General features: G+C 35.3%; 2 protein-coding genes across 2 annotated transcripts; both read right to left on the reverse strand.

The window, feature by feature from the left end:
• Nucleotides 1–1,041: 1,041 nt before the first annotated feature.
• LOC132626317 (inactive protein RESTRICTED TEV MOVEMENT 2-like) lies at nt 1,042–17,045 on the reverse strand. The gene is made up of 2 exons (XM_060341152.1): nt 16,877–17,045; nt 1,042–1,676 (listed from the first exon to the last, which is right to left on the reverse strand). The coding sequence occupies exons 1-2, from the start codon at nt 16,998–17,000 to the stop codon at nt 1,126–1,128; spliced, it is 675 nt and encodes a 224-aa protein (XP_060197135.1). The 5' UTR covers nt 17,001–17,045; the 3' UTR covers nt 1,042–1,125.
• Nucleotides 17,046–23,554: 6,509 nt separating this feature from the next.
• LOC132629389 (inactive protein RESTRICTED TEV MOVEMENT 2-like) lies at nt 23,555–26,606 on the reverse strand. The gene is made up of 2 exons (XM_060345052.1): nt 26,423–26,606; nt 23,555–24,278 (listed from the first exon to the last, which is right to left on the reverse strand). The coding sequence occupies exons 1-2, from the start codon at nt 26,544–26,546 to the stop codon at nt 23,728–23,730; spliced, it is 675 nt and encodes a 224-aa protein (XP_060201035.1). The 5' UTR covers nt 26,547–26,606; the 3' UTR covers nt 23,555–23,727.
• Nucleotides 26,607–26,876: the final 270 nt, after the last annotated feature.

Genomic DNA, 26,876 nt, shown 5'->3' on the forward strand with positions numbered 1-26,876 from the left:
ATAGAAGAATAGGAGAGGAGAATGCAGGAAAGAAAGGATCAAATCCACTAATTGATGTGATCAACATTGGATTGGTTACAACCACCTATCAATCAACAAAAAAAAGATATGATTCAATCTAAGGGGGAAGGGAACTTAAACTCATGCATGGAAAATCTTATCCTAGAGGTGACCAAGGTAAATAGTTAAGGGAGTCCTCCTACTACCTAACACTAGCTAATCCTAGCTTAACCCAAACTCAATTGAAGAAGAACTACTCTCATAAGAGTTTCTTCATCAATCAACAACTAAGGAATGAAAATAGGCTAAGGCAAGCTTATATAGTTTGGCCTTTACATGCCTAACCACAATTATTTAACTAATAGCCGTATTTGGCATTTAACTATCCAAGCTTGCAATTGTAGCCACATATCAAACGTTTGAGCTTCTTTAAGAGGCAAGTATTGGGCCTTGGACTCTTGGACTCTTGAACTCTTCCTCCATTCTATCTTCCATAGCTTGAAGGCTCTCCAATGGTTGTCTTCAAGGGCTTCCATAGCTTCATTCTGTACGAACTTGGCTTGTAAGGCCTGAAAGTTCTTGGCTTGACTTCTAGTACAAGGCCTTGGAGAAGGTTGAGCACTTGAGCCATCCGATATCGTATCAATAAGGGGTGTTAATTAGCTTATGTGCTTATCCTCTTTCTAAATCCTACCCATAACCTATAAATACACTATTGTGGATATTGGAAAAGATAAGGTTTTCCACCATAATAAGATAGCTATGGTTTGCGAACATAAAACATTCTATCTAGGCTCTAGACACAGGAAATTTGTCTGACTATTAGTGACTCTAGTCATGGTTGTTGTAGATTTGCTTCCACAAGGAAAACCCCGTAAGTCTTTTAAGTATTATTTACGGTTAAATACTACTGTGAGTACACGTGTGACGTGACATAAACCATCTCACCACATTAGCACTAATGCCAGCTTTACTCAAATGCTGATCTTTGTTTTGATAAATAACAAATTCATTGATTACATTTCAGAATAAACCTTTTATAACTTTTATTTACAATCACAGCAGAGGAAATTCACAATTTCCCAACTTTCAAATTTGTATTGCAGGAAGACAAGCTAGCTAGTCTCATTCTTTAGCTTTCTTGGGAGAGCTCATCACATTGATAACATAGCGGCCGATACCAAGAACCACCAGAGCAGCCAAGGATATGTTTATGACTTGTCTTGACCCCTTTAGCTTTTCAAATAAATCACTAGTAGTTCGCATTGTGTTATCTTTTATCGATTGATCGTGCGGTTTAACTTGTGTTTTTTCTCTAGTCTTTGGTTCTTCTTTGGCTTCTTCTTTAGCAGGGATATTCTCAGCATTCTCCTGCTCATTAATTTCATTTCTTGAAGTGTTCATTTCTTGTGTTTTGTGATCCTGCTCTGGTTCACTAGTTGAGGGTGGCAATTCCTTATCTTTTTTTTCTGATGAACTCCTTATTATAAGTTTTGGATGTTTAATATAAAGAATTCCATTTACAAGTTTTGCACTAATTTTACTTTTGTCACAATTTGTTGAAACTGGAATTTCCTTCTGAAAGCTCAAGAATTTATTGACTGGTCTTTGTCCACTAATCTTTAGAATTCCTGTACTATTGCACAGTTGAACCTTCACCTCTTCTTTTTTGAAACCTACAGAATTCAAATGTTCATTATTTGGTAATTCCGACTGATCAAAAGCCAAAAGCGTGTTAGTAAAAAATATGTTTTGGGCCTTATACACCCATAAGGGATGCTAGTTAAATAAGAGGCCCATTAGTTAAACTAACAAGTCCTAATACGGTCTATATAGACATCATTATGGGCGTTGGAAGACGTACTCTAAATCGTCTAGAGAACGGCTAGGATTAGTAGAATATTTTGCATAACTAAATAGGATATTTAGGCTGTGGAACTAAGGTTTCTATTCATTCGTGAGGGTTTTCAATGATCAGTAATTTGAGTCGTGGTTGCTGCAAACGATCGGCTTCCGCAAGGAGAAGACCCGTAAGTCTCCGAACTAATAATTACTACAAAGAGCAAAAAAGCGCCAAGGCCTATTGGAGTGTTAAAGGGCAGAACGAAATCAAAGCACTACAAGAAATGTGATATTTAGCTACAAAATTCTTAACTACGACACAAAATTCGTCACTAATTATTCATTTTTTGTGACGAATTTTACATTTCGTGTTTAAATGCACGGGTCATACACTTTTAGTGACGAAACAAGAATTCCGTAGTGAAAAATTTGTCCCCTAAAGTTTCCCACCAAAAAATGAGTTGGCGCCATTTATTGGGTAACATTAGCCACAAAATTTAGATTATCAGTGACACATTATTTTGTCACTAATAATGTACCCAATTTGTGACAAATCATTTTTTGTCTTAAAATTAGTTAAGTATTGGACACGAAAAAGTTTCGTCACAAAATATATGTTGTTACAATAGTGACAAATTAGCATTTGTAGTTAAATGTTGTAAGCTTTAGCCACAAAATTTTATATTTATTTGTGACCTTAATTTTCGTCACTAATAATATAAACAATTAGTGACAATCATTTTATTGTCTCTGATCAAGCTTCGACTTAGTGACAATAAAGATTTGTCACAAAATATGTAATGTGTTAAATAGTGACGACTTAAAATTTGTAGTTGAATAAATTCAACTATTTGCTACGAAAAATATTCGTAGCTAAATACAAAATGTTCTTTGCTACAATTGATAATGATTTGAAGCAGAGGCGGGCCCACATGAAAGAGTGGAGGTGCAAGTGCAACCATACGCAAATGAGTGAGTCGAGATTCGAACCTGTGATTGTGCTTACATTTTGTATAACCTTAACCATTGCGCTATCTCTGACAGTTGCTTCACATGTGTTGAAGATTTATTATTATAGCAGAAATCATATTTGACCTATATAGTATATACCTGTGTTTTCGTCACTGCTCACGCTATCAGTAACCAATCCGACATGGTTTATCCATCAATCGTCACTGAAAATTTTGTTGCCGTTTATGTTAAGATAGTATTATCCCTGTCGTCTTTAAATCATGAGTCTGTCTCTGATTATGAGTGACAAGTGACAACTAACAAACATCTATTCAAGCGCTTTTAAGGGGAAACAACAAGACTAAATCATAGAATGATACTATATCTTATGAAAAGGCAAAGGTCAATACAAACTCAAAACATAGTGTGAGTTGGGATTATGATTCACTAGTAAAAATACTGCCTATTCCAAGGGCAAAAACCGAGCAACAACATTAAAAAGTAGTGGATTTTCGATTAAAAATCAATTGATTTGTGATTGTCGAAAAGTAGCAAATTGGTATTACTAACCGACCGAATCTTTGATAAAAACAAAATGAGTCTATTGGTTAATTGGGAGGGAAAAAAAACTAAAAATCGACGGATTTGATCTGTTTTATAATGCACCGACTGAAAATCAAATCGAGGTATGGACCATGGAGGTTGTTATTATTCTACCCTAGACTACTTATGTTGGTCTAAGGTTTTCGTTTTTCTTATTTATACTATATAACCGCATTTTTGTGCCAAAATAATCAATTATTCCGTTGGTTTTCCTTAAAAAATACCTTCCAATATGCTAGTTTGAGCAACTCTCGTTGGTCACACTTCTTAATAGCTGCTATTAAATTACTGACCATGCCAATCGGTTTTTCAATAGGTCATTTTTAATAAGTTAACATGAGTTTTGACCAAAAAGATTGACCGATGGTTCGATTTTCTGAATATTATTTTTCATTTATTTTTAATACAAAACCGACTGATTTTGTCGTTGTATGAAATGAATGAATTTTTTTGTTCAATTTATCAATAGACTTAGTTGGGAAAATAATTCCCAGCATTTTGGCTCTATAAAAACTGATGAATATCCGTTGGTTCCTTAAAAAAAGTGATTTCCAAAATAAAGAGCAATTATACAAAGACTTATATTTAATTAGTGATTCCATAAATAGCAATTATATATACAAAGATAGCGTCGATTTGCAAAAATAGACGTTGCAAAAGTGCGGAGTTGCACGAACCCGTCAACAAGAATTGAGGGTTTAATTGGACTTGGGAGTTTATATTACGCCAAGCACAGTGGCAGAGCCAGGAATTTGGCGAAGGGTATACAAAGTTAAATATGCATTCATAGTAGCTAACTTTTAACCTATGTTTACCGTGTAGTTTTACAGGGAAGGGTGTGCACCTGACCACCCTTCACCTAAGGGGGATCCACCCATGGCCAAGCAATGTACCCGATCCTATTTTATTTAGCTTCAGCGTTGTAATTGGATACTCAATTTTCAAATTATTATGCTGTTATCTTAGCATAAGCCTTATTATTGTTTTGAGATGCATATAGTATTGTTTAATTGTGATTCACTCGATACAAGTGTTGTTGACTGCTAGTATAGAAGCTATGAGATTTTGGATCGTGATAGATACATTTTAGAATTTTTACATTTTTTATTTGCATTTGTTTTTACCAAAAACCACGATATTATTGGTCAATTTCAATAACTTGATTTAATTTTTGGTATATATATTTTCTTACAAGGAGCTTTTTAAATTTTTTATTTAATGATGGCAAACATTTTAATGTTGACATATTTTATGGGTTGTTATAGATCCTAAAATCTAACAGTTTGATAAGAAAATATTTTTATTGTTGCCAAATTTTTTATGTTATTTCTAAAACATATCTTTCTTTATATTTTCTTTCATCAGAACGGTTTGTAGAATACTAATTTACTCTACAACATATTATTTTGAAATAAAACACTTATTGGCTCTTGGTTTTTGGCGTAAATATTTTGTAGATTTTCAACTTTCCGCCAAAAAGCAAACGCGGCAAAAGAAAATTCTTTCCCTCTTTTATTTTTCACTTGGGCTCCAGGTTTTCTCCTTTCAATTACGGTTAGAACTGAATTTGGTGTCTCTCTTCCTTAATTGTACTCCCACTTATTTTTTGATTAGTTTTAGAGGTTGATTCTTCTCCTTCTTTGTTACTATGTTTATTACGAAAGCCCAACTTTGGTAATTCAACCAATTACTTCAGATTCTTTACAATCTTTTTTTTCTTAGGTTTTTTTTTTTTTTAATTAGGAGTTTTTAGCAGATTCTAATCATCCAAAGGCCGTTGAATCAGGGATGGCAACTGGGCGGGTTTAGTTTTGTAAAAATAAAAATAGAGCGGTTGCGGGGAGGTTGCGGGTTAAATGAATAGCGAATCAGCAAAGCTAAGTTAGTTAGCTTTGCAAATGAACCAGTAAAGCTTATCTTCAGGCATTCAATTCTGATACAATTATTTTTTGGTACGTAGTTAACTTCTTAGCAATTCTTACAGATCTTAGGAAATATTTTGGAAAAGTAATTTTGAGAAAAGAAGGTTTATAAATATTTATTGGATAATTATAGTTTGGAGTGTTCTTACTTTGATATGTACTTTTGAAGTGTTCTTATTATTTTTAAAAATATTTTAGATTCTAGAGTCTTATTTTGATAGGTACAGTAAAGGACAATGAAGATGGATCAATGGAGTTTGATCTAATTGAAGCTGCAATTCGAGATCCTGGCTTCTAGATATGTTATCCAACCACTAGGCTTATCTGCTCGGAAAACTCAAATACACAGTAAGAATGTTCTCTCCTCATAGAACTGCTTCTATGTCAACTCTCAAATTGGTGCGTTATCTGAAAATGCTATCAGATTTTGCTAGTTTTTGTTAGAGGTGTATATATATATCTAGTGTATCATTGGACCATACACAACGACTATGCTTCAATTCCAAGCAAGTTGGGGTTGACTACAGTGGCGGAGCCACATAGAGCCGAGGGTGTTCATCTGAATCCCCTCGGCGGAAAAAAAAACTATTTTTACAAGGTTAAAATTATTTTTTATGTATATATAGTAGATGTTGAACCCCCTTAAGCTTCTTCATATGTTTACTTTTTCATATTCTGAATCCTCTCGGCGGAAATCCTGGCTCCGCCATTGATTGACTATATGGATCTTCACTGTTCATGTCGCTTCGTTTAAGACCGTATCAGTTCAATATTATGACATTAGAGTCTCTAGCATTAAAAGTTCTCTACATTTTCATTTGGCCTTACTACATTTTCAATTGGCCTTAATCTCGTACAAGATTAAAAAACTCCTATAAAACATTGGATATAAAATATGACTAAAACTTAATTCCAACTAATTGGTATCACTTATATAGATCATGCCCTTTCGCTAGGTTTTGCATGAATTTCAAGAGATTGTGGTTTATTCGTGGCAACTTCTTTGCATGTGTTTTTTGGTCTACCTCTCCCTGTTTAATACCTTCATTGGCCGCTGTTTCACACCCACGGGCCAGTTTTGAAGGTTGATACAGGACATAAACAAACCCATTTCAAGCAACCTCTTCCACTTGCACCTATTATGAATGTGGTCTTTGTCTTATTAAACTATACATAATACACATATTTGAGTACTATACTGTAATCTTGTTCCCATAATTGAGTACTGTACTGTAATCTTGTTCCCACTACTACATTGTAAAGCAAATCTTAATCTTCTTCCCTCAACTCTTGGACCTTGTCTGCAACTACTCTCTTGCTTTCATTCCATGATGTCCATCAATGCATGAAGATAAAATAAGGGAAGACTTAATAACCAGTATTCAAACTTCTTGGATATTTCTTACAAATTGAACTCTTTCTTTAATATAGAATACATCCTGTAAATTTTCTCGTATTTAAATCATCATTCTAACTGGTATGGACAACAGTCATGAAGTTGATAAAGTTTACAATTTATCCTGGTTCTTACACATTACTGAGGAATTTGACTTTATGGGATAACCTATAGGATTGTTGTGTTTCTGGAACTTCTAAATGTTTCATCAATTCCTCACAGTGCAATAGGAGTCAAAAAAATTTATATGCTCCTCGAGCTCAAATACTTGGGTATAAAAAGCTCTGAAACTGTCATTAGAAGTTGTGGCAAAAGCACCTCAAATAGACTTCAATTCAAGGAGTGTGAAGGGCTTTGACACTCTGCTTCATAGTTTTTGTTTTAAGAAATGATTTGATATATCCGAGGATCAAGTCTGAAAATATAGTTTAGTTGCTTAATTCTCATGCTTTTATGTTGATTTAATCAGTTTGAGTCTCTTTATAATGCAAATTCTTAATCAACAGCATTGCACAAGTGCAGCTCAGGAGGCATATGCCTTTCTGCAGAGTATATAGACAAAGTTGGACAACTAGTGAAGAAGTATGGTCTGATGCTTCAAATTGATGGAGCTCGTATATTCAGTGCATCAGTTGTGAGTACTAAAATTTCTTCTTGTTACGAGAATAATGCTACCCCGAGTCATATGGATCTTGAAATTAGAGTGATTTTCAGTAGTTTCCTTTAAAGAATATCCTAATCTAGTTCAATGTCATATTAAACACACTTTGATGAATTGAATTTTTATGGGACCTGCAGTATAACTAAAGAGCTAAATTTGAACTAGGATATATAATGCATGCTCTAAAGACTAGGAGTACCATTTATTGGAACGTGTACTAATAACATTGATGGATTTTTCGGATTGATTACAACATATAGAAACTTTTCTATAAAAAGACATGGGACAAGTTTCCTCAAGGAAGGTTATTGAATTTGAACAGAAATATTATGTATCTTGTTAGTGTGCTAATTAAAAAGGGTTAGCTTGTTTTACTTGGATGCTCAACTGCAGGTAATTCCTTCTCTGCTAAAAGAATTGAAATGATCACGAGTGGTTATAAAGTGATAAATATTGTATTCAGATAAATGATTAATGTGTATAGCCAGGTAAACGTCTTTTTATTCTAGAAGCATACTTGTGTGTACTACCCTAAGTGGCTGATTTGACTTAAACTTTGACAGATCTAACAAATATCATTCCTTTTTATGGACATATGACTTCATGGATTCTTGAGTCTTAAAGGAGGTCTAAAATGTGGAGTTGTCCATAGTTACTTTTAAGGGCATTTACGTTTGTCCTTATGTATGCCTTCTTTTTATATTCATTCTGATTAACTGGATTAATCTGTCTTTTAGGCACTTGGAGTGCCGGTTCATAGGCTTGTACAGGCTGTTGATTCAATTTTGGTAAGTGATCTCATAGCCAAAAATCTAGATAATCTCTCTTTATCTCGGTGCTAAGAGTCCATAAACTTTTAACGATAAAGTTAAACTTCTAACGATAAAGTTTTCAGTTGTAAATTAGAAATTACTATTGCAGTATTTTCAGATAGTAAATGTAGAGTTGTCCATAGTTACTTTTAAGGGCATTTGCGTTTGTCCTTATGTATGCCTTCTTTTTATATTCATTCTGATTAACTGGATTAATCTGTCTTTTAGGCACTTGGAGTGTCGGTTCATAGGCTTGTACATGCTGCTGATTCAATTTTGGTAAGTGATCTCATAGTCAAAGATCTAGATAATCTCTCTTTATCTCGGTGCTAAGAGTCCATAAACTTTTAACGATAAAGTTGAACTTCTAACGATAAAGTTTTCAGTTGTAAATTAGAAATTACTATTGCAGTATTTTCAGATAGTTTTCTGAATTGACCTTTTTAATATAGATGCAGAATTCATTGAAATCAAGAAAGTTCATGGAAAGCTTGAAGAAAGGTCTTGCGAAATGAAGTAGTTTGTGGGATTAAATTATATTAAAGATCCAGTTGATAAGGTGAGGTCTGTTAAGGCGATTCCATCAGCAAAGCTATCAATAGAGTTGGAAATAACAGTTGAAAATTTTCATTTGTTCCAACGAAGTGGAAGGAGCTCACAGGATATTAGAAAGATGCAATGATTAATTACATTGTGTTTTCGAGATAAACACATTTTTGTCATAGCACATTATTTTGTCATAAATTGACTACTTTTGTGACAAAACATTGTTTTTTCCTAGAATTGTCTTATAAAAAATATAATTCATTCTTTATTTTATCACAATTGTTATTGTCATTAATCACGACAATTTACAGTGACAAATTTGTAGTGTCGGTAAAAATAATATTTTTGGTGACGAAATAATAGGTTTCAACAACATTATACACCATATTTATAAGAGCAAATTTGTCACTAATTTATATATTTAGGGGTGAAAGATTTTTTCGTATATAAAAGGCTATTTTTAGTGACGAGATTACTTTTGTTCAGCTACGAAATACATATAACTTTAGGGACAATTGATGTCGTCACTAATTAAACTAAAAATATTAGTGACAAGGTAGTTTCGTCAGTATTAATAACTTTTTTAGTGACGAAAACACACCATCAATTACAATTTTTTTGTACTTTTTCTGACGAATGATTTCGTCATAAATACTATACATTTGGCGACAAAAACAATTTTCGTAGTTAATATGTCTTTATTTAGCGACGAAACATTAAGTTATTTTTGTATACATTTAGCGACGGGGCTTTAGGGACGATTGATTGACGAATTTCTTTTCGTCATGAAAGGATTTTTGTGACGAAATTTGATGTTTAAGTGACAAAATAATTCGTCATTGATAATCGAATTTGTTGTAGTGAAAGGGACTTTAGCAAAAGAAAAGCGCTAATGAAAAAATAAATAGAAATGCAATGCAAGATAATGTAACTATAAAGACAAACATGGAAAAAAGAATGGAAAAATAATTAAGCTATATATGTGTTGTTTTGCCTAGGCCTGCTTATCAGTCGATTCGATTTGATTTTATATGTTTTCGGTACGATTTATCAATATTTGTAAATATGCTTAACCGATAACTAAGTCAATAAGAAATTTGTTATCTTTATCGGCTAGTGGTCCATATATAATGGTTCGGTTCGATTTAACGGATAAAAAAAATGTCTTCTGTGAGCCAACAACCAACCTGCTCTTCCATGTATTTTTTCCTTCCCTTCTTGTTTCCATTTAGTAATATGCACTTTCTTCAATAAAAAACTTTTCGAATGTCAAGGTCAAATATTACTTCCTCCGTTTCAATTTATATGAAACCATTTGACTGGGCACGACATTTAAGAAAGAGAGAAGACTTTTGAAACTTGTGGTTCAAAATAAGCCTTGAAAATTTGTGTGACTGTAAATCATTCATAAAGTGAATTTGTTTCCAAATTAGGAAAGAGGTCATTCATTTTGACACGGACTAAAAAAAAAAAAAATTCAAACAAATTGAAAAAGAGAGTATTAAAAAGGCAACAGTGACTTAAAATGACATCCATTTCTATGATAGTAGGCTACGAAGTCTCAGGCACGCAATACGATATAATGGTCTCGACATCAGAGACGTACTTCCTTCCCTCTTAATTTCCTTTTCTTCTTTGAAAGTCATTCTGAAGCCACTTTTATATAATCAGGGGTGAATAGATAAATTTTAACACAAGTTTATAGGGTTATTGGTTTAACCGTTAAGGAAACTTAACGAACCGTTAACCGAATTGATAAGGCCAATATTAAAAACACAAAATCATTTTCAAACCGTTAATCAGATAAGCTGACACCGATAAATTTTCAATTCGGATTATCAATTTTGCACACATATTTGTGTCCTTAAAGATGGAAATGATCAGCAAAGGTACACATGCCTCAGTACCTTGATGCCTATATTAAAGCGCACAACTGAGCTTCAAACCTTACGCGCTTTAAACGAGCCTTTAACAATACGGGGGTCATTGAAAACAATATCTCCCTGAAGATAGAACATATTCCTTAAGGTTGAAAACTGATGGGAATAAAATAGACCCGCAAAAATAATATTCACGGTATTAGTGATAAACGCGGAACACTAACTTATGGTTAAATCAGCAAGAATAAAATGCAGCAATAATGACACCAAGATTTTACGTGGAAACCCTTCTGAATAAGGGAAAAACCACGGCCAAGAGGAGCAGCTGATATCACTATAGAGGAATTTTACACTGTGTAGTAACGAGTACAAATACTCCTAAAACCACTACACCCTCAAAAGAAATAACACTCTTTTGATTTTCCCACCTCACTACAATATCACTCACACTCTATTTTTCTTCACAGACTATTTTCTTACAGTCTATGGAATACCTCACTTTTGCTCTCACTCAGATGTATTGTCTGAGATTTTGGTGTGTTACAAATGAACCATAAGCTGCCTATTTATAGGAATGAATTTCCTATGGTGAGGTAAGCGCTTCCATCACGATTATGATGAGGTAAGCGCTTACATCATGAAAATGTGAACAAAGAAATTGGCTTGTTAGCCAAGTCCACAATTGTTGCCAATGTATAATTTGTCAAAGGAAGAAAAATCTTCCTTTCTTAAAATATGGGATAGGGGACTGGACCCCACAAATCTCCCCCTCCAGTCCCATTCACCTGAAGGAGGGTACACTGGCTTCTAATTTGAGTGCATGCCGACAAGTTCTTTGCACGATTCGAACTTGTCTCTCGGTACCGCCTTGGTCAGCATATCTGCAGGATTTTCATTCGTGTGAATCTTCTTGACTTGGAACAATTCGCTTTCCAATTGCTCACGAATCCAATGATATCTGACATCGATGTGTTTTGTTCTCGCTTGGTACATGGAGTTCTTGCTCAAGTCTATTGCACTCTGACTGTCACAATAGACAACATACTCCATTTGCTGCAATCCAAGTTCTTGAAGGAATCTCTTGAGCCATATCATCTCTTTGCCAGCTTCAGTAGCCGCAATATACTCCGCTTCCGTTGTAGATAGTGCAACACACTTCTGCAACTTTGACTGCCATGATATAGCTCCCCCTGAAAAAGTAAACAAATATCCAGTAGTGGATTTTCTGTTATCAAGGTCACCTGCCATATCAGAATCTGTATAGCCCTTCAAAATTGGATTTGATCCTCCAAAACACAAGCATTCATCTGATCTTCCTCTTAGATACCTGAGTATCCACTTCACAGCTTCCCAATGCTCTTTCCCTGGATTTTCGAGAAATCTGCTAACAACACCGACTGCATGAGCAATATCTGGTCGAGTGCATACCATTGCATACATTAAACTTCCGACGGCAGAGGAATAAGGAATCTTGGCCATTCTCTGTTTTTCCTCTGTTGTTGTAGGACACATCTTTTTGCTCAATTTCAGATGACCAGGAAGAGGTGTGCTAACCCACTTAGCACTCTTCATATTGAAGCGCTCTAGTACACGTTCTATGTACTTTTTCTGCGACAAATAAAGCTTCTTTTCATCTCTCGAACGAGTAATTCTCATGCCCAAAATCTGCTTAGCATGACCCAAGTCTTTCATTGCAAAAGACTTACTCAACTGTTTCTTCAACTCGTCAATCCTGGAAGCATTTTTGCCTACAATCAACATATCATCCACATATAGCAGAAGGATGATAAAGTCACCATCAGAAAATCTTTGTACAAACACACAGTGATCTGAAGAAGTCTTCTTGTAGCCTTGCTTCCCCATAACAGACTCAAACTTCTTGTACCACTGTCTGGGAGCTTGCTTCAATCCATAGAGACTCTTCTTGAGTTTGCATACAAGATTTTCTTTACCTTTTACCTTGAAGCCTTCAGGTTGTTCCATATAAATCTCCTCTTCTAAGTCACCATGAAGAAAAGCAGTCTTCACATCCATCTGCTCAATCTCCAAATCAAGACTAGCAGTCAAACCAAGAACTGTCCGAATGGAGGACATTTTCACGACAGGAGAAAATATTTCGTCAAAGTCAATACCTTTCCTTTGACCAAATCCCTTAACAACCAATCTAGCTTTGTATCTGGGCTTCAAGCTGTGTTCTTCGGCTTTAACTTTGAACACCCACTTGTTCTTCAAAGCTCTCATGCCCTTAGGCAAGTTCACCAACTCATAAGTATGGTTCTCACGCAGAGATTTCATCTCATCTTGCATGGCTTCAATCCATTGATCCTTGTGCTCATCTTCCATGGCCTCCTCATAACATTCAGGTTCTCCCCCATCAGTGAGTAATACATACTCATTAGGTGAATAACGGGAAGAAGGAACATGCTGTCTAGTAGACCTTCTAAGTGGAATATCTGACTCATCCACGACTTCATGAGTAGGAGCATCTACTTCATCAATAGCAACATCGTTATCATCATCAACATGCTGATCTGGAACATGATTGTGGGCATCACCATCGTCATCGAGCCCACCAACTTCATCAGCATTTGTATGAGGAACTTGATCAAGATTAACTAAACCTTCAGAACTTGAAGATTTTATCTTCTCCGCTTTGTTAATATCTTCAATGGTTTGATCCTCCATGAAGATAACATCACGACTTCTCACAACCTTCTTCTCAATTGGATCATATAGCCTGTAACCAAACTCATCAAGGCCATAACCAATGAAGATGCACTGCCTTGTCTTGGCAGTTAATTTTGACCTTTCATCTTTAGGCACATGTACAAAAGCTTTACAACCAAACACTTTCAAGTGGTCATAGGAAACATCCTTTCCATACCAAACTCTGTTTGGAACATCACTTTGCAAAGCAACCGCAGGGGATAGATTAATAACATGTGCAGCGGTCAATAAAGCCTCACCCCAAAAGGAATTCGGCAACTTTGCTTCAGAAAGCAAACATCTGACTCTTTCCATCAAGGTCCTGTTCATCCTCTCTGCTAAACCATTAAGCTGAGGAGTCTTAGGAGGAGTCTTCTGGTGTCTGATACCCTGTTGCTTGCAGTATTCGTCAAACGGTCCACAATATTCACCACCGTTATCAGTACGAATACACTTCAGCTTCTTTCCAGTTTCTCTTTCAACTGAGGCTTGAAACTGCTTAAAGACACCCAACACTTGGTCTTTAGTCTTTAAGACGTAGACCCAAAGTTTCCTTGAGCAATCATCAATAAAGGTAGCAAAATAAAGTGCACCACCCAAAGTCCTTGTCTTCATTGGACCACATAAATCTGAATGCACCAACTCAAGCAACTCTGTCTTTCTTGAAGGAGGATGAGACTTGAAAGAAACTCTATTTTGTTTTCCAGCCAAGCAGTGCTCACACTTTTCTAATTTAGCACTTTCGAAATTTGACAATAATTTCTTTTTGGCCAGAACATTTAGTCCTTTCTCGCTAATGTGGCTAAGCCTCTTATGCCATAACGTTGAAGAGTTATTGCTCTCAACTGCATTCACCATATCAACACAGGTAGAGGCTGTAGTCCAGTATAGACCACGACGCTTTTCGCCACGAGCCACAATCATGGAACCTTTAGTAAGCTTCCACTTTCCAGCACCATTGGTACTGACATATCCCTCATCATCCAAAACACCAACAGAGATCAAGTGCAAACGAACATCAGGTGCATGCTTTACATTGTTTAAAACTAGTTTAGTTCCAATACTAGTTTTCAAACAAATCGTTCCAACACCAGCCACCCTGGATAAAGTCTCATTACCCATGCTCAAAGTTCCAAAGTCACCCGGAGTATAGGATGAGAAAAATTCCTTCCTTGATGTCACATGAGATGCGGCACCACTGTCCACAACCCAGCTTGACTCATCACAAGCAATATTTATCAGATCCGCATCAAGGACAGTAACAAGATCTTCTGTAGTGACAGCGGCAACACGATTGCCATCTTCTTTCTTTTCCTCCTTTTCTCTATTCTCTTTTTTCAAAATCCGGCAGAACTTCTTTGTGTGCCCTTTTTTCCCGCAATGATAGCAGTCAATATCTTTAAGTCTGCTTCTGGATTTGCTTCTATGATGTTCTCTATTTTGAGAACCACGATTCTTGCCTCTCCCCCTAGTGTCAGTCACCAAGACATCTGATGAGGAGGAACCTTGAGATTTTCTTCTCATCTCTTCATTTAAAAGACTGCTCTTGGCAAGATCCATAGAGATCACACCATCCGGAGCAGAATTTGATAATGAAGTTCTAATAATTTCCCAAGAATCTGGTAGGGAACCAAGTAGAAATAAGCCTTGAATTTCTTCATCAAAATTAATACCCATAGCAGATAACTGGTTCATGATCCCCTGAAAAATATTCAGATGATCTGTCATTGCGGAACCATCGTGGTATTTTAAACCCAGCATTTGCTTTATCAGAAACATCTTGTTATTACCAGTTTTTCGAGCATACAAACTTTCAAGATGCTCCCATAGGGTCCGAGCATGTGTCTCTCCAGAAATATGGTTCAACACATTATCGTCAACCCACTGTCTAATAAAGCCGCAAACCTGTCGATGCAACAAATTCCACTCTTCATCTGATTTATTATCAGGCTTTTTATTTCCAAAGACAGGTTGATGAAAATTCTTGACATAGAGCAAATCTTCCATTTTGCCCTTCCAAATGGCATAATTTACGCCACTCAAAGTAACCATTCTACTAGTGTTGGCTTCCATCGTTTATCACAAATACAAATATTATTTTATTCGAAGACCAAAGTAATTCTTTTCTGATGTGGAAGTTCAGACTGTGCTGCAACCACAGAGCATACTCAGACAGAACCTTGGCTCTGATACCACTTGATGGGAATAAAATAGACCCGCAAAAATAATATTCACGGTATTAGTGATAAACGCGGAACACTAACTTATGGTTAAATCAGCAAGAATAAAATGCAGCAATAATGACACCAAGATTTTACGTGGAAACCCTTCTGAATAAGGGAAAAACCACGGCCAAGAGGAGCAGCTGATATCACTATAGAGGAATTTTACACTGTGTAGTAACGAGTACAAATACTCCTAAAACCACTACACCCTCAAAAGAAATAACACTCTTTTGATTTTCCCACCTCACTACAATATCACTCACACTCTATTTTTCTTCACAGACTATTTTCTTACAGTCTATGGAATACCTCACTTTTGCTCTCACTCAGATGTATTGTCTGAGATTTTGGTGTGTTACAAATGAACCATAAGCTGCCTATTTATAGGAATGAATTTCCTATGGTGAGGTAAGCGCTTCCATCACGATTATGATGAGGTAAGCGCTTACATCATGAAAATGTGAACAAAGAAATTGGCTTGTTAGCCAAGTCCACAATTGTTGCCAATGTATAATTTGTCAAAGGAAGAAAAATCTTCCTTTCTTAAAATATGGGATAGGGGACTGGACCCCACAAAAACATGATTGTAACAACTACCCTGTTGATAATGATACATGACTTCCCGGTAAGGCATGAAAAAAGATAGTGTAAGACGTCACATTTTGATCCGATTACACTTGATTTTTGGGAGAATTTTGTCATCATTCTGTGAATACTGAAGTTCGAATTTTGGAATGTACGTGCCTTCCTTTTTTCTTTCTGAAAATATCTCCTCTCATATAGACAGTATAGTAAAATTGTTATTTTAGTCCAAAATTGCAGCCACCATTTTGTGCGCGCGTGTTTTATTTTTACAATAGGACTTGTAGCCTGTGGGTAGGATAGCCGTTTGTTTATTTAAAATAGCGTTTGGTTATATTATTGGACTGATTTTCTTTAAAATAAATAAATAAATAAATAAAAAGTTTTGAAGATGGGTTCAAGTTTGAAAAGGTGATTTTGACTAAGTTTTTCAAGTGAAATTCACTCACGAAACTTTTATTTTCTTTAAGTTAAATGCATGTCCAAACACAATTTCAACTTTCATACTCCTTTTCAACTTTTTTTTCAATTTCAATTATCACATTTTTTATGTCCGAACGCCAACACGTCTAAGCCTATGGGGTTCTAAGACTTTAATTCTTGTACCAAATTAATGTATATGTTGCATTATTTGCATGTTGTTCAACTATTGTATATATACATATTCTTTTTTAGAAAATTCTTATTTATATATTAAGCAGCGAAATTTTTCGACCAAACAATATCGATGACAAAAAAATGTTAGTGCACCTGGAAGATTAAGGAGAAGAGTGTCATAGTCTTTTCCATGAACCACTTCTGATGATGGCACAAAATCTTCATATATTCTTGAATCGCTACAGCGGCTGCAGCTATCTTTGTATCCATTTTCCATGTTCCTTTTTCTTCTTTTGCGGATTTTGTAATATTTCCTGTTAAGGATTTCTTTATTGTTGATTTCAGAAAGGGTAGAACTTTGTAGATTTATATATTGACACAACTTTATTGAGATTCTTTCTCTGTTTACTTAAAATTAAATATTCCTTATACATAGTTACATGCCTTTCTTTATTTATAAACCTTTGCCAAGTATTGTTTGCTTGTACAAGAAAAAGAAGTTAGAAGAATTCCTAAGCAAGAAACCAAGTTTGGGGCAGAAGTTTTAGGAAATCCCTATTTGAGGAATGAGTTCATAGTTTGACATCTGGAACATAATATATCCCCCAAGGCTTCATTCTAGTGGTAAAAGCACAACGCGTGATGTCTGAAGAAGTACTTGTTATGAATTCAAATGTCATTGCAGATAAATCCTAGTATAATCCCATTATCAGCTTGAATTTCAAACCTGTGATTATTACCTTCAGAGATTTCTTGATTATAAAAAGTTAATTTAATAGAGGGAACGCACAATCAGTAAAACTACAGAAGTGGAGGCTCAATTCCAAGTGAGAAATAAGAGAAAGGTTTATACGTCCGGGCAATTTGCAGGATTGCCCTTCGCTGGGGGTGGTCTTCAATTTTTGCCCCTCAAATTGATGGTCTTTCATTTTTACCCTCTGCCTTTGCAAGGCAGAATTTGGGTCTTAAGGCAGAGGGCAAAAGTTATGGACCACCAATTTGAGACAAAACTTAAAAACCACCAATTTAAAGGCAAAAAATTAAAGACCACCCCAAATGAACGGCAATCCGTGCAAAAAAAAAAAAGTATACATCCAGCAAATAGAATAATGAGCACAAAGCCATGTCTTTATGATATTTACCATTAATAAATTTCTATATTTCTTAATCCTTCTTTAAGAATATTTTGAAAACTTATGCCCCAATTAACATTTGTTTTCTACATGGGAAAGAGAGAGTTCCTTAAAGAATTTGTAGGAATCTATTCTTTAAGCATGAGAAAAGTTGGAATAATCTTCCATGTGTAACTGCATGTCTCGTTTTTACATCCTTTTCTATTATTTTTTTAAAGTATATATGCTTGCTTTATTCATATTCTTCGCAATTATCTTTTACCGTAATTCCATAAATCATGCATATTATAAGCGTTAATTTCACCGGGTAACCACCTTTTACCTTGCTATTTAAGGCACATTGTATTCGTAGCCAGTATGGCAGTATAGGCAAACTTCAGAAAACTAATACCCTCAGCTTCTTCTTTTTTCTAAAGTTATTGTACTATAGTTTTTTTTTTTTTTTGAAATAATCTATATGAATTGAAGCATTGTGCTTTAAAGCAGTGAGTTTTAGCGGAAATAGTTTGTGTCGTAAAAGTTTGAAAACGTTAGCAAATGCAAATCGCCATTGTGGCAAACTTGAAAAAGTGAGTCCTGAATTTCGAATATAAAAAAGTGTTTTTCTTATCCCACCACACCTCCCTCCCTTTGTCAAGCCTTTCATTTAAATTACGTCGGTTGATACACTCAAATTACACCTAAATTATGGCGTAAGGCGGTCGGTGTCAAATATAGTAACCCAACTAGGTTGGGGTCGAATCCCACCGGGAATAAAGTGTGAAATAAGTACTAATTATATATGTTACTAATCTCTAAAGACTTTAGTTCTATTCCGACTAGTACAGAAAAAGGGTTCTGATTTGTATTCGCTACTTTGAGGTATTTGGAATTTGTTTGGATTAAAAGAACCAAAGTTGTATCCCCGTTGTGATTAGATGTTATGCTATGGGTATCAATATGATATATTTCAAATGGGTCGAGATTTTGTATGCACTTAATCTCTAATGCACTTCCTAATATTTTCCAATAGTTAGAAAGTATTTGTTTTCATGATTTTTCCAAATTTAGAAAAGTTGCAAGTAAAACCGATTAAATATGCCAAGTAGAACTCATCTTATCCCTAAGTAAGTTCATTAAACGAGGGCTAGCGCCCCGAGTCCTTGTTATATTATTTCAACTCAAACCTTAGTTCGTCTTTCCAAAAAAAAAAAACTAGGGTTTGTGCATGTTTGCAACCACTAACTAACAATGAATATGATAAATAATAAAACACATAACAACCCATTATATATATATATATATATATATATATATATATATATATTATGTTAGACACCCATTACATAACACCGATCGTTTGGGTCCATGACTTTGATTAAAGAAACTACTCACACATATTGGTCTCAAAAGTAGTAAGCAATAATAGAGATATAAAGCTTACAAAGTGTAATAAAAATGGTGAGAATGGAATCTTTTTGTCTTCACTAAGCTCCAAAAGTGGAGTATTCAATGCTCACCCACCAATGGAAAAAGTGTTAGATGTTGGAGAAAAATCTGATGTGTACAAAATCCTAAAATGTTCTGTAAATAGGCTCCAAAAACGCACATCAGCAATTGGCAAAACTGCCCCTGGTAGAATGATCGACGGCCCGTCGATCAGTTCGACGGCCCGTCGATCAGTTCGACGGTCCGTCGATGCCTTCGTCTTTTGGTTCTTCAGTTCTATGGTCCATTCGACAGTGTCGTCGACCAATTCGACCTTCCATTGATTCTTTCGTCTTTCTCTCTTCTGGTAGACAATTCTTTTTGACGATACAAATGACGAAACGTCGATCAGGTCGACGCTTCGTCGATGGCTCCGTCCATTGTCCTCTTCAACTTAGGCCATCACTGAAAAATTGAACTTATCAACGCTTCAAATGACGGCCCGTCGATTGATCAACGAACCGTCGAATCTTCATTTCTGGGCAATTTTTCCTTTTTTTTCTTTGTTTTTGCTTTTGGGCCATCGTCTTCCTAAAACACAACAAAAACACATTAAAATAACCCAGACTTACTTGAAAACAACCAAAATTCATAGTAAAAAGGCGTTCAGTACAACCAAATGAGGGTTTTGTCTCTTCACACAAGGTATCCTCAACCATTCAACCACTTGAGGTGTAATGCAGTTAGCATAACTACCATCATTAAGCACAAGAAAGCATCCAGTACAACCAAAGAAACTAACTTTTGTTTCAAGAGTTTGCTTTTTCGGTTTACTATTCCTTCAAAACATTAAATATCCTCTACTTCCATTGCCTATCAGTGCTCCCCTCCTACTCTCAACATCATATCCATATTAAGAACATGACACATTTGTATTAGGATAAGAAACATGATACATTATAGTTCTTGAAGTAAGAAATGCATATTCTCTTTCTCTTCTAGGACGACTCCGACTTACTCCAACACACACACATTTATACCATCTCGTTTAGGATAGAAAGTATCACGCAACAATGCACATGAATATCCACCATATGACTCTTCAAAATTAACATCAAACCCACTATATTCATGGACATATTCATCACAAAGTGCAAAATCACAAGATTCATATTCATCACAACTTCCTATTTCATGAGGATCTTCATCAAATAATTCATAAGGTATGTGCGAGAAAGAATTATTCCTCAAGTCGCCTCCATATCTATTCTTTGTAGTGAGAACCTTTATCTTCATTACAAATGTAATCACAAGGTTCTTCTACTCCTTCATCTTCATCATAAGTTCCATGAGCACCATTGGCTTCATATTCACTTTCGGAGTAGTAGTTATCACTACCATATTGTTCATGATCATATTGACCATCATTGACTCCATAATCTCTATCATCATCATGGTCATATCCTCCGTCGCTAAAGGCATAGCCTTCCATGTCATCATCACAAGGATCCAAAGCTATGGATGACATGATTCCTTACGTGTCTTGTTCATGTACCTACAAAACAAGCAAACAAGGTTAGTAATAAAAGCTCCTCAACAATCACTCGTGTTTGCACTCGTTTGTGCTTGGCTAGCACCACTCAAATGTGCTTACCTTCTTGCCTTTACCACTCTAAGAGTATCCCTTAACTCGTGAACCACCGACTTGAATAAGTTCTAAGATATTACCATGTATCGGTTCAGAATCAAGTTTATGAGACATTGAAAAACGAACTAGTAAAGGACGAAAGAAGAGACAAAGAAGTATCAACGAAATAAAACGAGAAAAACATGATAAGAATTGGCACGAAATAAAAATACGGACACAAAAACTAACTAAAAACCAAGTAACAATAGTTACTAGTGTCAATTAATTTGGAATATCAAAGAAAAGAAGTTAAAGTTGTCCAAAACATGTGGCAAAATATCCCTCACGTTCAGCTACGTGGGTGGCTGTGTGGGTGAGGACAACTACGTGGGTGAGTTACGTGGGTAAGCTATGTGGGCCACATAGCTCATGTGGGTGATTCCAAAACCTAAATTCTTTTTCTCCTTGGATGCGTGGGTAAGGCCAGCTACGTGGGTGGCCACGTGGCCCACTCTGATTTTCCTCTTTTGCACTAAAAAACACTTTTTCTCAAATTTTCACTTGGATTTTTGGATCAAACTCTACTTTTGCACCTTCTTCCTTATGAACTTACGAAGGTCTTCAAGAACGCTTAGCACACCCAAATTTGTAAGTGCTTCAATTTCAACTCAAATTCATCCCAATTTTCAGATCTAGCTTCCCCTCAACTGATGCAACCCTAGTAACCCCTAGGTCGTTTATGTGGAGTTAAGTCAAGGGGCTCCATACATCACAAGGGTTGTACATGAAGATAGGCGCTTGTGAGCATGCATTAGCGCGTCATACCGATGATCCCAAGTGTGGAAGATTGCATAGGAGGACGGAATGGGGAAGAGTGACGAAGATGGCTATTCATGAAAAGAGGCTAATACTTAAATACAAGCCTTTTCAAGTTTCATTTCCAAGGAAGACCAACCAAACAAGGCCCTTACTTTATTAAGGGTATAATTGTAATAACTAGCTTGTCTTCCTTATTTCCCTAGTATAAGTAGTAGACTTAAACATTTCCCTAGATTTAGACTTTTATGAATATTGATGATTTTATACTCTTTGAGAGTTGTGAGCATGTTAAAGCCATTGATTGTGTGTTTGTTGAGAGGATTGGTTACCTGGAAACTTAGATTCCCTTGAGGTTATCCTAAGAGGATTGCTGCTTGTTTGTATGCTAATTGGAGGCCTTAGTTATTATAGACTTTGGTTACCGATTAGTGTCTCTTACTATGTCATCCTATTTATCTTTACTTTCTTGTCAAATTCCTTATTTTCCCATATCCGTTATTGTATCATCTCAACTTAGAGAACAATGCCCACTCTAAATTAAAATCAATTGATTACCAAATCTCAAATACCCACTTGCTTGTTCTTCAAAAACTGCAAGTCTAATAATGGTGAAACCCCCAATTCAACTCCAAACAACTTGAAACTTTGATATTTGATAGATTGGACCTCAAGGAACTCAAATATAACAATAATTTCTCTCAAATCACAACACGTGTTTTTTTTTAATTTTCGATTTTTTTTCTAGATTTTTGTAATCAAAATAAAAAGAACCAAGGATTAAGAATTGTATAAAACAATCCTTTATCCTAGGCTCGACTACCAAATGATACGATCCTAACTAGGAAAGTATGAAAACAACAACAAATATGCAGAAAATAAAGATCGGAGAAATCAATAGATGAGATAGAATAATAGGAGAGGAGAATGCAGGAAAGAAAGGATCAAATCCACTAATTGATATGATCAACATTGGATTGGTTACCAACACCTATCAATCAACAAAAAAGATATGATTCAATCCAAGGGAGAAGGGAACTTAAACTCATGCATGGAAAATCTTATCCTAGAGGTGACCAAGGTAAATAGTTAAAGGAATCCTCCCACTACCTAACACTAGCTAATTCTGGCTTAACCCAAACTCAATTGAAGAATAACTACTCTCATAAGAGTTTCTTCATCAATCAACATGTAAGGAATGAAAATAGGCTAAGGCAAGCTTATATAGTTTGGCCTTTACATGCCTAACCACAATTATTTAACTAATAGCCATATTTGGCATTTAACTATCCAAGCTTGCAATTGTAGCCACATATCAAACGTTTGAGCTTCTTTAAGAGGCAAGTATTAGACCTTGGACTGTTGAACTCTTCCTCCATTCTATCTTCCATGGCTTGAAGGCTCTCCAATGGTTGTCTTCAAGGGCTTCCATAGCTTCATTCTCTACGAACTTGGCTTGTAAGGCCTTAAAGTTTTTGGCTTGGCTTCTAGTACAAGGCATTGGAGAAGGTTGAGCACTTGAGCCATCCGATATCGTATCAATAAGGGGAGTTAATTAGCTTATGTGCTTATCCTCTTTCTAAATCCTGCCCATAACCTATAAATACACTATTGTGGATATTGGAAAAGATAAGGTTTTCCACCATAATAAGACAGCTATGGTTTGCGAACATAAAACATTCTATCTAGGCTCTGGACACAAGAAATTTGTCTGACTATTAGTGACTCTAGTCCATGGTTATTGTAGATTTTCTTTCACAAGGAAAACCTCGTAAGTCTTCTAACTATTATTTACGGTTAAATACTACTGCGAGTACACATGTGACGTGACATAAACCATCTCACCACATTAGCACTAATGCCAGCTTTACTCAAATGCTAATCTTTGTTTTGATAAATAACAAATTCATTGATTACATTTTAGAATAAACCTTTTATAACTTTTATTTACAATCACAGCAGAGGAAATGCACATTTCCCAACTTTCAAATTTGTATTGCAAGAAGACAAGCTAGCTAGTCTCATTCTTGAGCTTTCTTGGGAGAGCTCATCACATTGATAACATAGCGGCCGATACCAAGAACCACCAGAGCAGCCAAGGATATGTTTATGACTTGCCTTGACCCCTTTAGCTTTTCAAATAAATCACTAGTAGTTCGCATTGTGTTATCTTTTACCGATTGATCGTGTGGTTTAACTTGTGTTTTTTTTCTGGTCTTTGGTTCTTCTTTGGCTTCTTCTTTAGCAGGGATATTCTCAGCATTCTCCTCCTCATTAATTTCATTTCTTGAAGTGTTCATTTCTTGTGTTTTGTGATCCTGCTCTGGTTCACTAGTTGAGGGTGGCAATTCCTTATCTTTTTTTTCTGATGAACTCCTTATTATATGTTTTGGATGTTTAATATAAAGAATTCCATTTACAAGTGCTGCACTAATTTTACTTTTGTCACAATTTGTTGAAACTGGAATTTCCTTCTGAAAGCTCAAGAATTTATTGACTGGTCTTTGTCCACTAATCTTCAGAATTCCTGTACTCTTGCACAGTTGAACCTTCACCTCTTCTTTCTTGAAACCTATAGAATTCAAATGTATTCATTATTTGGTAATTCCGACTGGTCAAAAGCGAAAAGCGTGTAAGTAAAAAATATGTTTTGGGCCTTATACACCCATAAGGGGTGCTAGCTAAATAAGAGGCCCATTAGTTAAACTAACAAGTCCTAATACGGTCATATAGACATCATTATGGGCATTGGAAGACGTACTCTAAATCGTCTAGAGGACGGCTAGGATTAGTAGAATTTTTTGCATAACTAAATAGGATATTTAGGCTGTGGAACTAAGGTTTCTATTCATTCGTGAGGGTTTTCAATGATCAGTAATTTGAGTCGTGGTTGCTGCAAACGATCCGCTTCCGCAAGGAGATGACCCGTAAGTCTCCGAACTAATAATTACTACAAAGAGCAAAAAAGCGCCAAGGCCTATTGGAGTGTTAAAGGGCAAAACGAAATCAAAGGGACTTTAGCAAAGAAAAGCGCTAATGAAAAAATTAATAGAAATGCAATGCAAGATAATGTTACTATAAAGACAAACATGGACAAAAGAATGGAAAAATAATTAAGCTATATATGTGCTGTTTTGCCTAGCCCTGCTTATCGGTCGATTCGATTTGATTTTATATGTTTTCGGTACGATTTATTAATATTTATAAATATTCTTAATCAATAACTAAATCAATAAGAAATTCGTTACCTTTATTGGCTAGTGGTCTATATATAATGGTTCGGTTCGATTTAGCGGATAAAAAAAATGTCTTCCGTGAGCCAACAACCAACCTGCTCCTCCATGTATTTTTTCCTTCCCTTCTTGTTTCCATTTAATAATATGCACTTTCGTCAATAAAAAACTTTTAGAGTGTCAAGGTCAAATATTATTAAAAAGGCAACAGTGACTTAAAATGACATCCATTTCTATGATAGTAGGCTAGGAAATCTCAGGCACGCAATACGATATAATGGTCTCGACATCAGAGACGTACTTCCTTCCCTCTTAATTTCCTTTTCTTCTTTGAAAGTCATTCTGAAGCCACTTTTATATAATCAGGGGTGAATAGATAAATTTTAACACAAGTTTATAGGGTTATTGGTTTAACCGTTAAGGAAACTTAACGAACCGTTAACCGAATTGATAAGGCCAATATTAAAAACACAAAATCATTTTCAAACCGTTAATCAGATAAGCTGACACCGATAAATTTTCAATTCGGATTATCAATTTTGCACACATATTTGTGTCCTTAAAGATGGAAATGATCAGCAAAGGTACACATGCCTCAGCACCTTGATGCCTATATTAAAGCGCACAACTGAGCTTCAAAGCTTACGCGCTTTAAACGAGCCTTTAACAATACGGGGGTCATTGAAAACAATATCTCCCTGAAGATAGAACATATTCCTTAAGGTTGAAAACATGATTGTAACAACTACCCTGTTGATAATGATACATGACTCTCGGTAAGGCATGAAAAAAGATAGTGTAAGACGTCACATTTTGATCCGATTACACTTGATTTTTGGGAGAATTTTGTCATCATTCTGTGAATACTGAAGTTTGAATTTTGGAATGTACGTGCCCTCCTTTTTTCTTTCTGAAAATATCTCCTCTCATATAGACAGTATAGTAAAATTGTTATTTTAGTCCAAAATTGCAGCCACCATTTTGTGCGCGCGTGTTTTATTTTTACAATAGGACTTGTAGCCTGTAGGTAGGATAGCCGTTTGTTTATTTAAAATAGCGTTTGGTTATATTATTGGACTGATTTTCTTTAAAATAAATAAATAAATAAATAAAAAGTTTTGAAGATGGGTTCAAGTTTGAAAAGGTGATTTTGACTAAGTTTTTCAAGTGAAATTCACTCACGAAATTTTTATTTTCTTTAAGTTAAATGCATGTCTAAACACAATTTCAACTTTCATACTTCTTTTCAACTTTTTTTTAAATTTCAATTATCACATTTTTTATGTCCGAACGCCAACACGTCTAAGACTATGGGGTTCTAAGACTTTAATTCTTGTACCAAATTAATGTATATGTTGCATTAATTGCATGTTGTTCAACCATTGTATATATACATATTCTTTTTTAGAAAATTCTTATTTATATATTAAGCAGCGAAATTTTTCGACCAAACAATATCGATGACAAAAAAATGTTATTGCACCTGGAAGATTAAGGAGAAGAGTGTCATAGTCTTTTCCATGAACCACTTCTGATGATGGCACAAAATCTTCATATATTCTTGAATCGCTACAGCGGCTGCAGCTATCTTTGTATCCATTTTCCATGTTCCTTTTTCTTCTTTTGCGGATTTTGTAATATTTCCTTTTAAGGATTTCTTTATTGTTGATTTCAGAAAGAGTAGAAGTTTGTAGATTTATATATAGACACAACTTTATTGAGATTCTTTCTCTGTTTACTTAAAATTAAATATTCCTTATACATAGTTACATGCCTTTCTTTATTTATAAACCTTTGCCAAGTATTGTTTGCTTGTACAAGAAAAAGAAGTTAGAAGAATTCCTAAGCAAGAAACCAAGTTTGGGGCAGAAGTTTTAGGAAATCCCTATTTGAGGAATGAGTTCATAGTTTGACATCTGGAACATAATATATCCCCC

This window comes from Lycium barbarum, chromosome 2 (genome assembly GCF_019175385.1).
Source record: "Lycium barbarum isolate Lr01 chromosome 2, ASM1917538v2, whole genome shotgun sequence".
NCBI classification, from domain to species: Eukaryota; Viridiplantae; Streptophyta; class Magnoliopsida; order Solanales; family Solanaceae; genus Lycium; species Lycium barbarum.

Excerpts from the sequence above, each read along its gene's own strand:
- LOC132629389 (XM_060345052.1), bottom strand. The coding sequence starts at position 26,546 with ATGGAAAATGGATACAAAGATAGCTGCAGCCGCTGTAGCGATTCAAGA. Across the intron at positions 24,279-26,422 it reads TCTTCTCCTTAATCTTCCAG|GTTTCAAGAAAGAAGAGGTG; the intron begins GTGCAATAACAT and ends TGAATTCTATAG.
- LOC132626317 (XM_060341152.1), bottom strand. The coding sequence starts at position 17,000 with ATGGAAAATGGATACAAAGATAGCTGCAGCCGCTGTAGCGATTCAAGA. Across the intron at positions 1,677-16,876 it reads TCTTCTCCTTAATCTTCCAG|GTTTCAAAAAAGAAGAGGTG; the intron begins GTGCACTAACAT and ends TGAATTCTGTAG.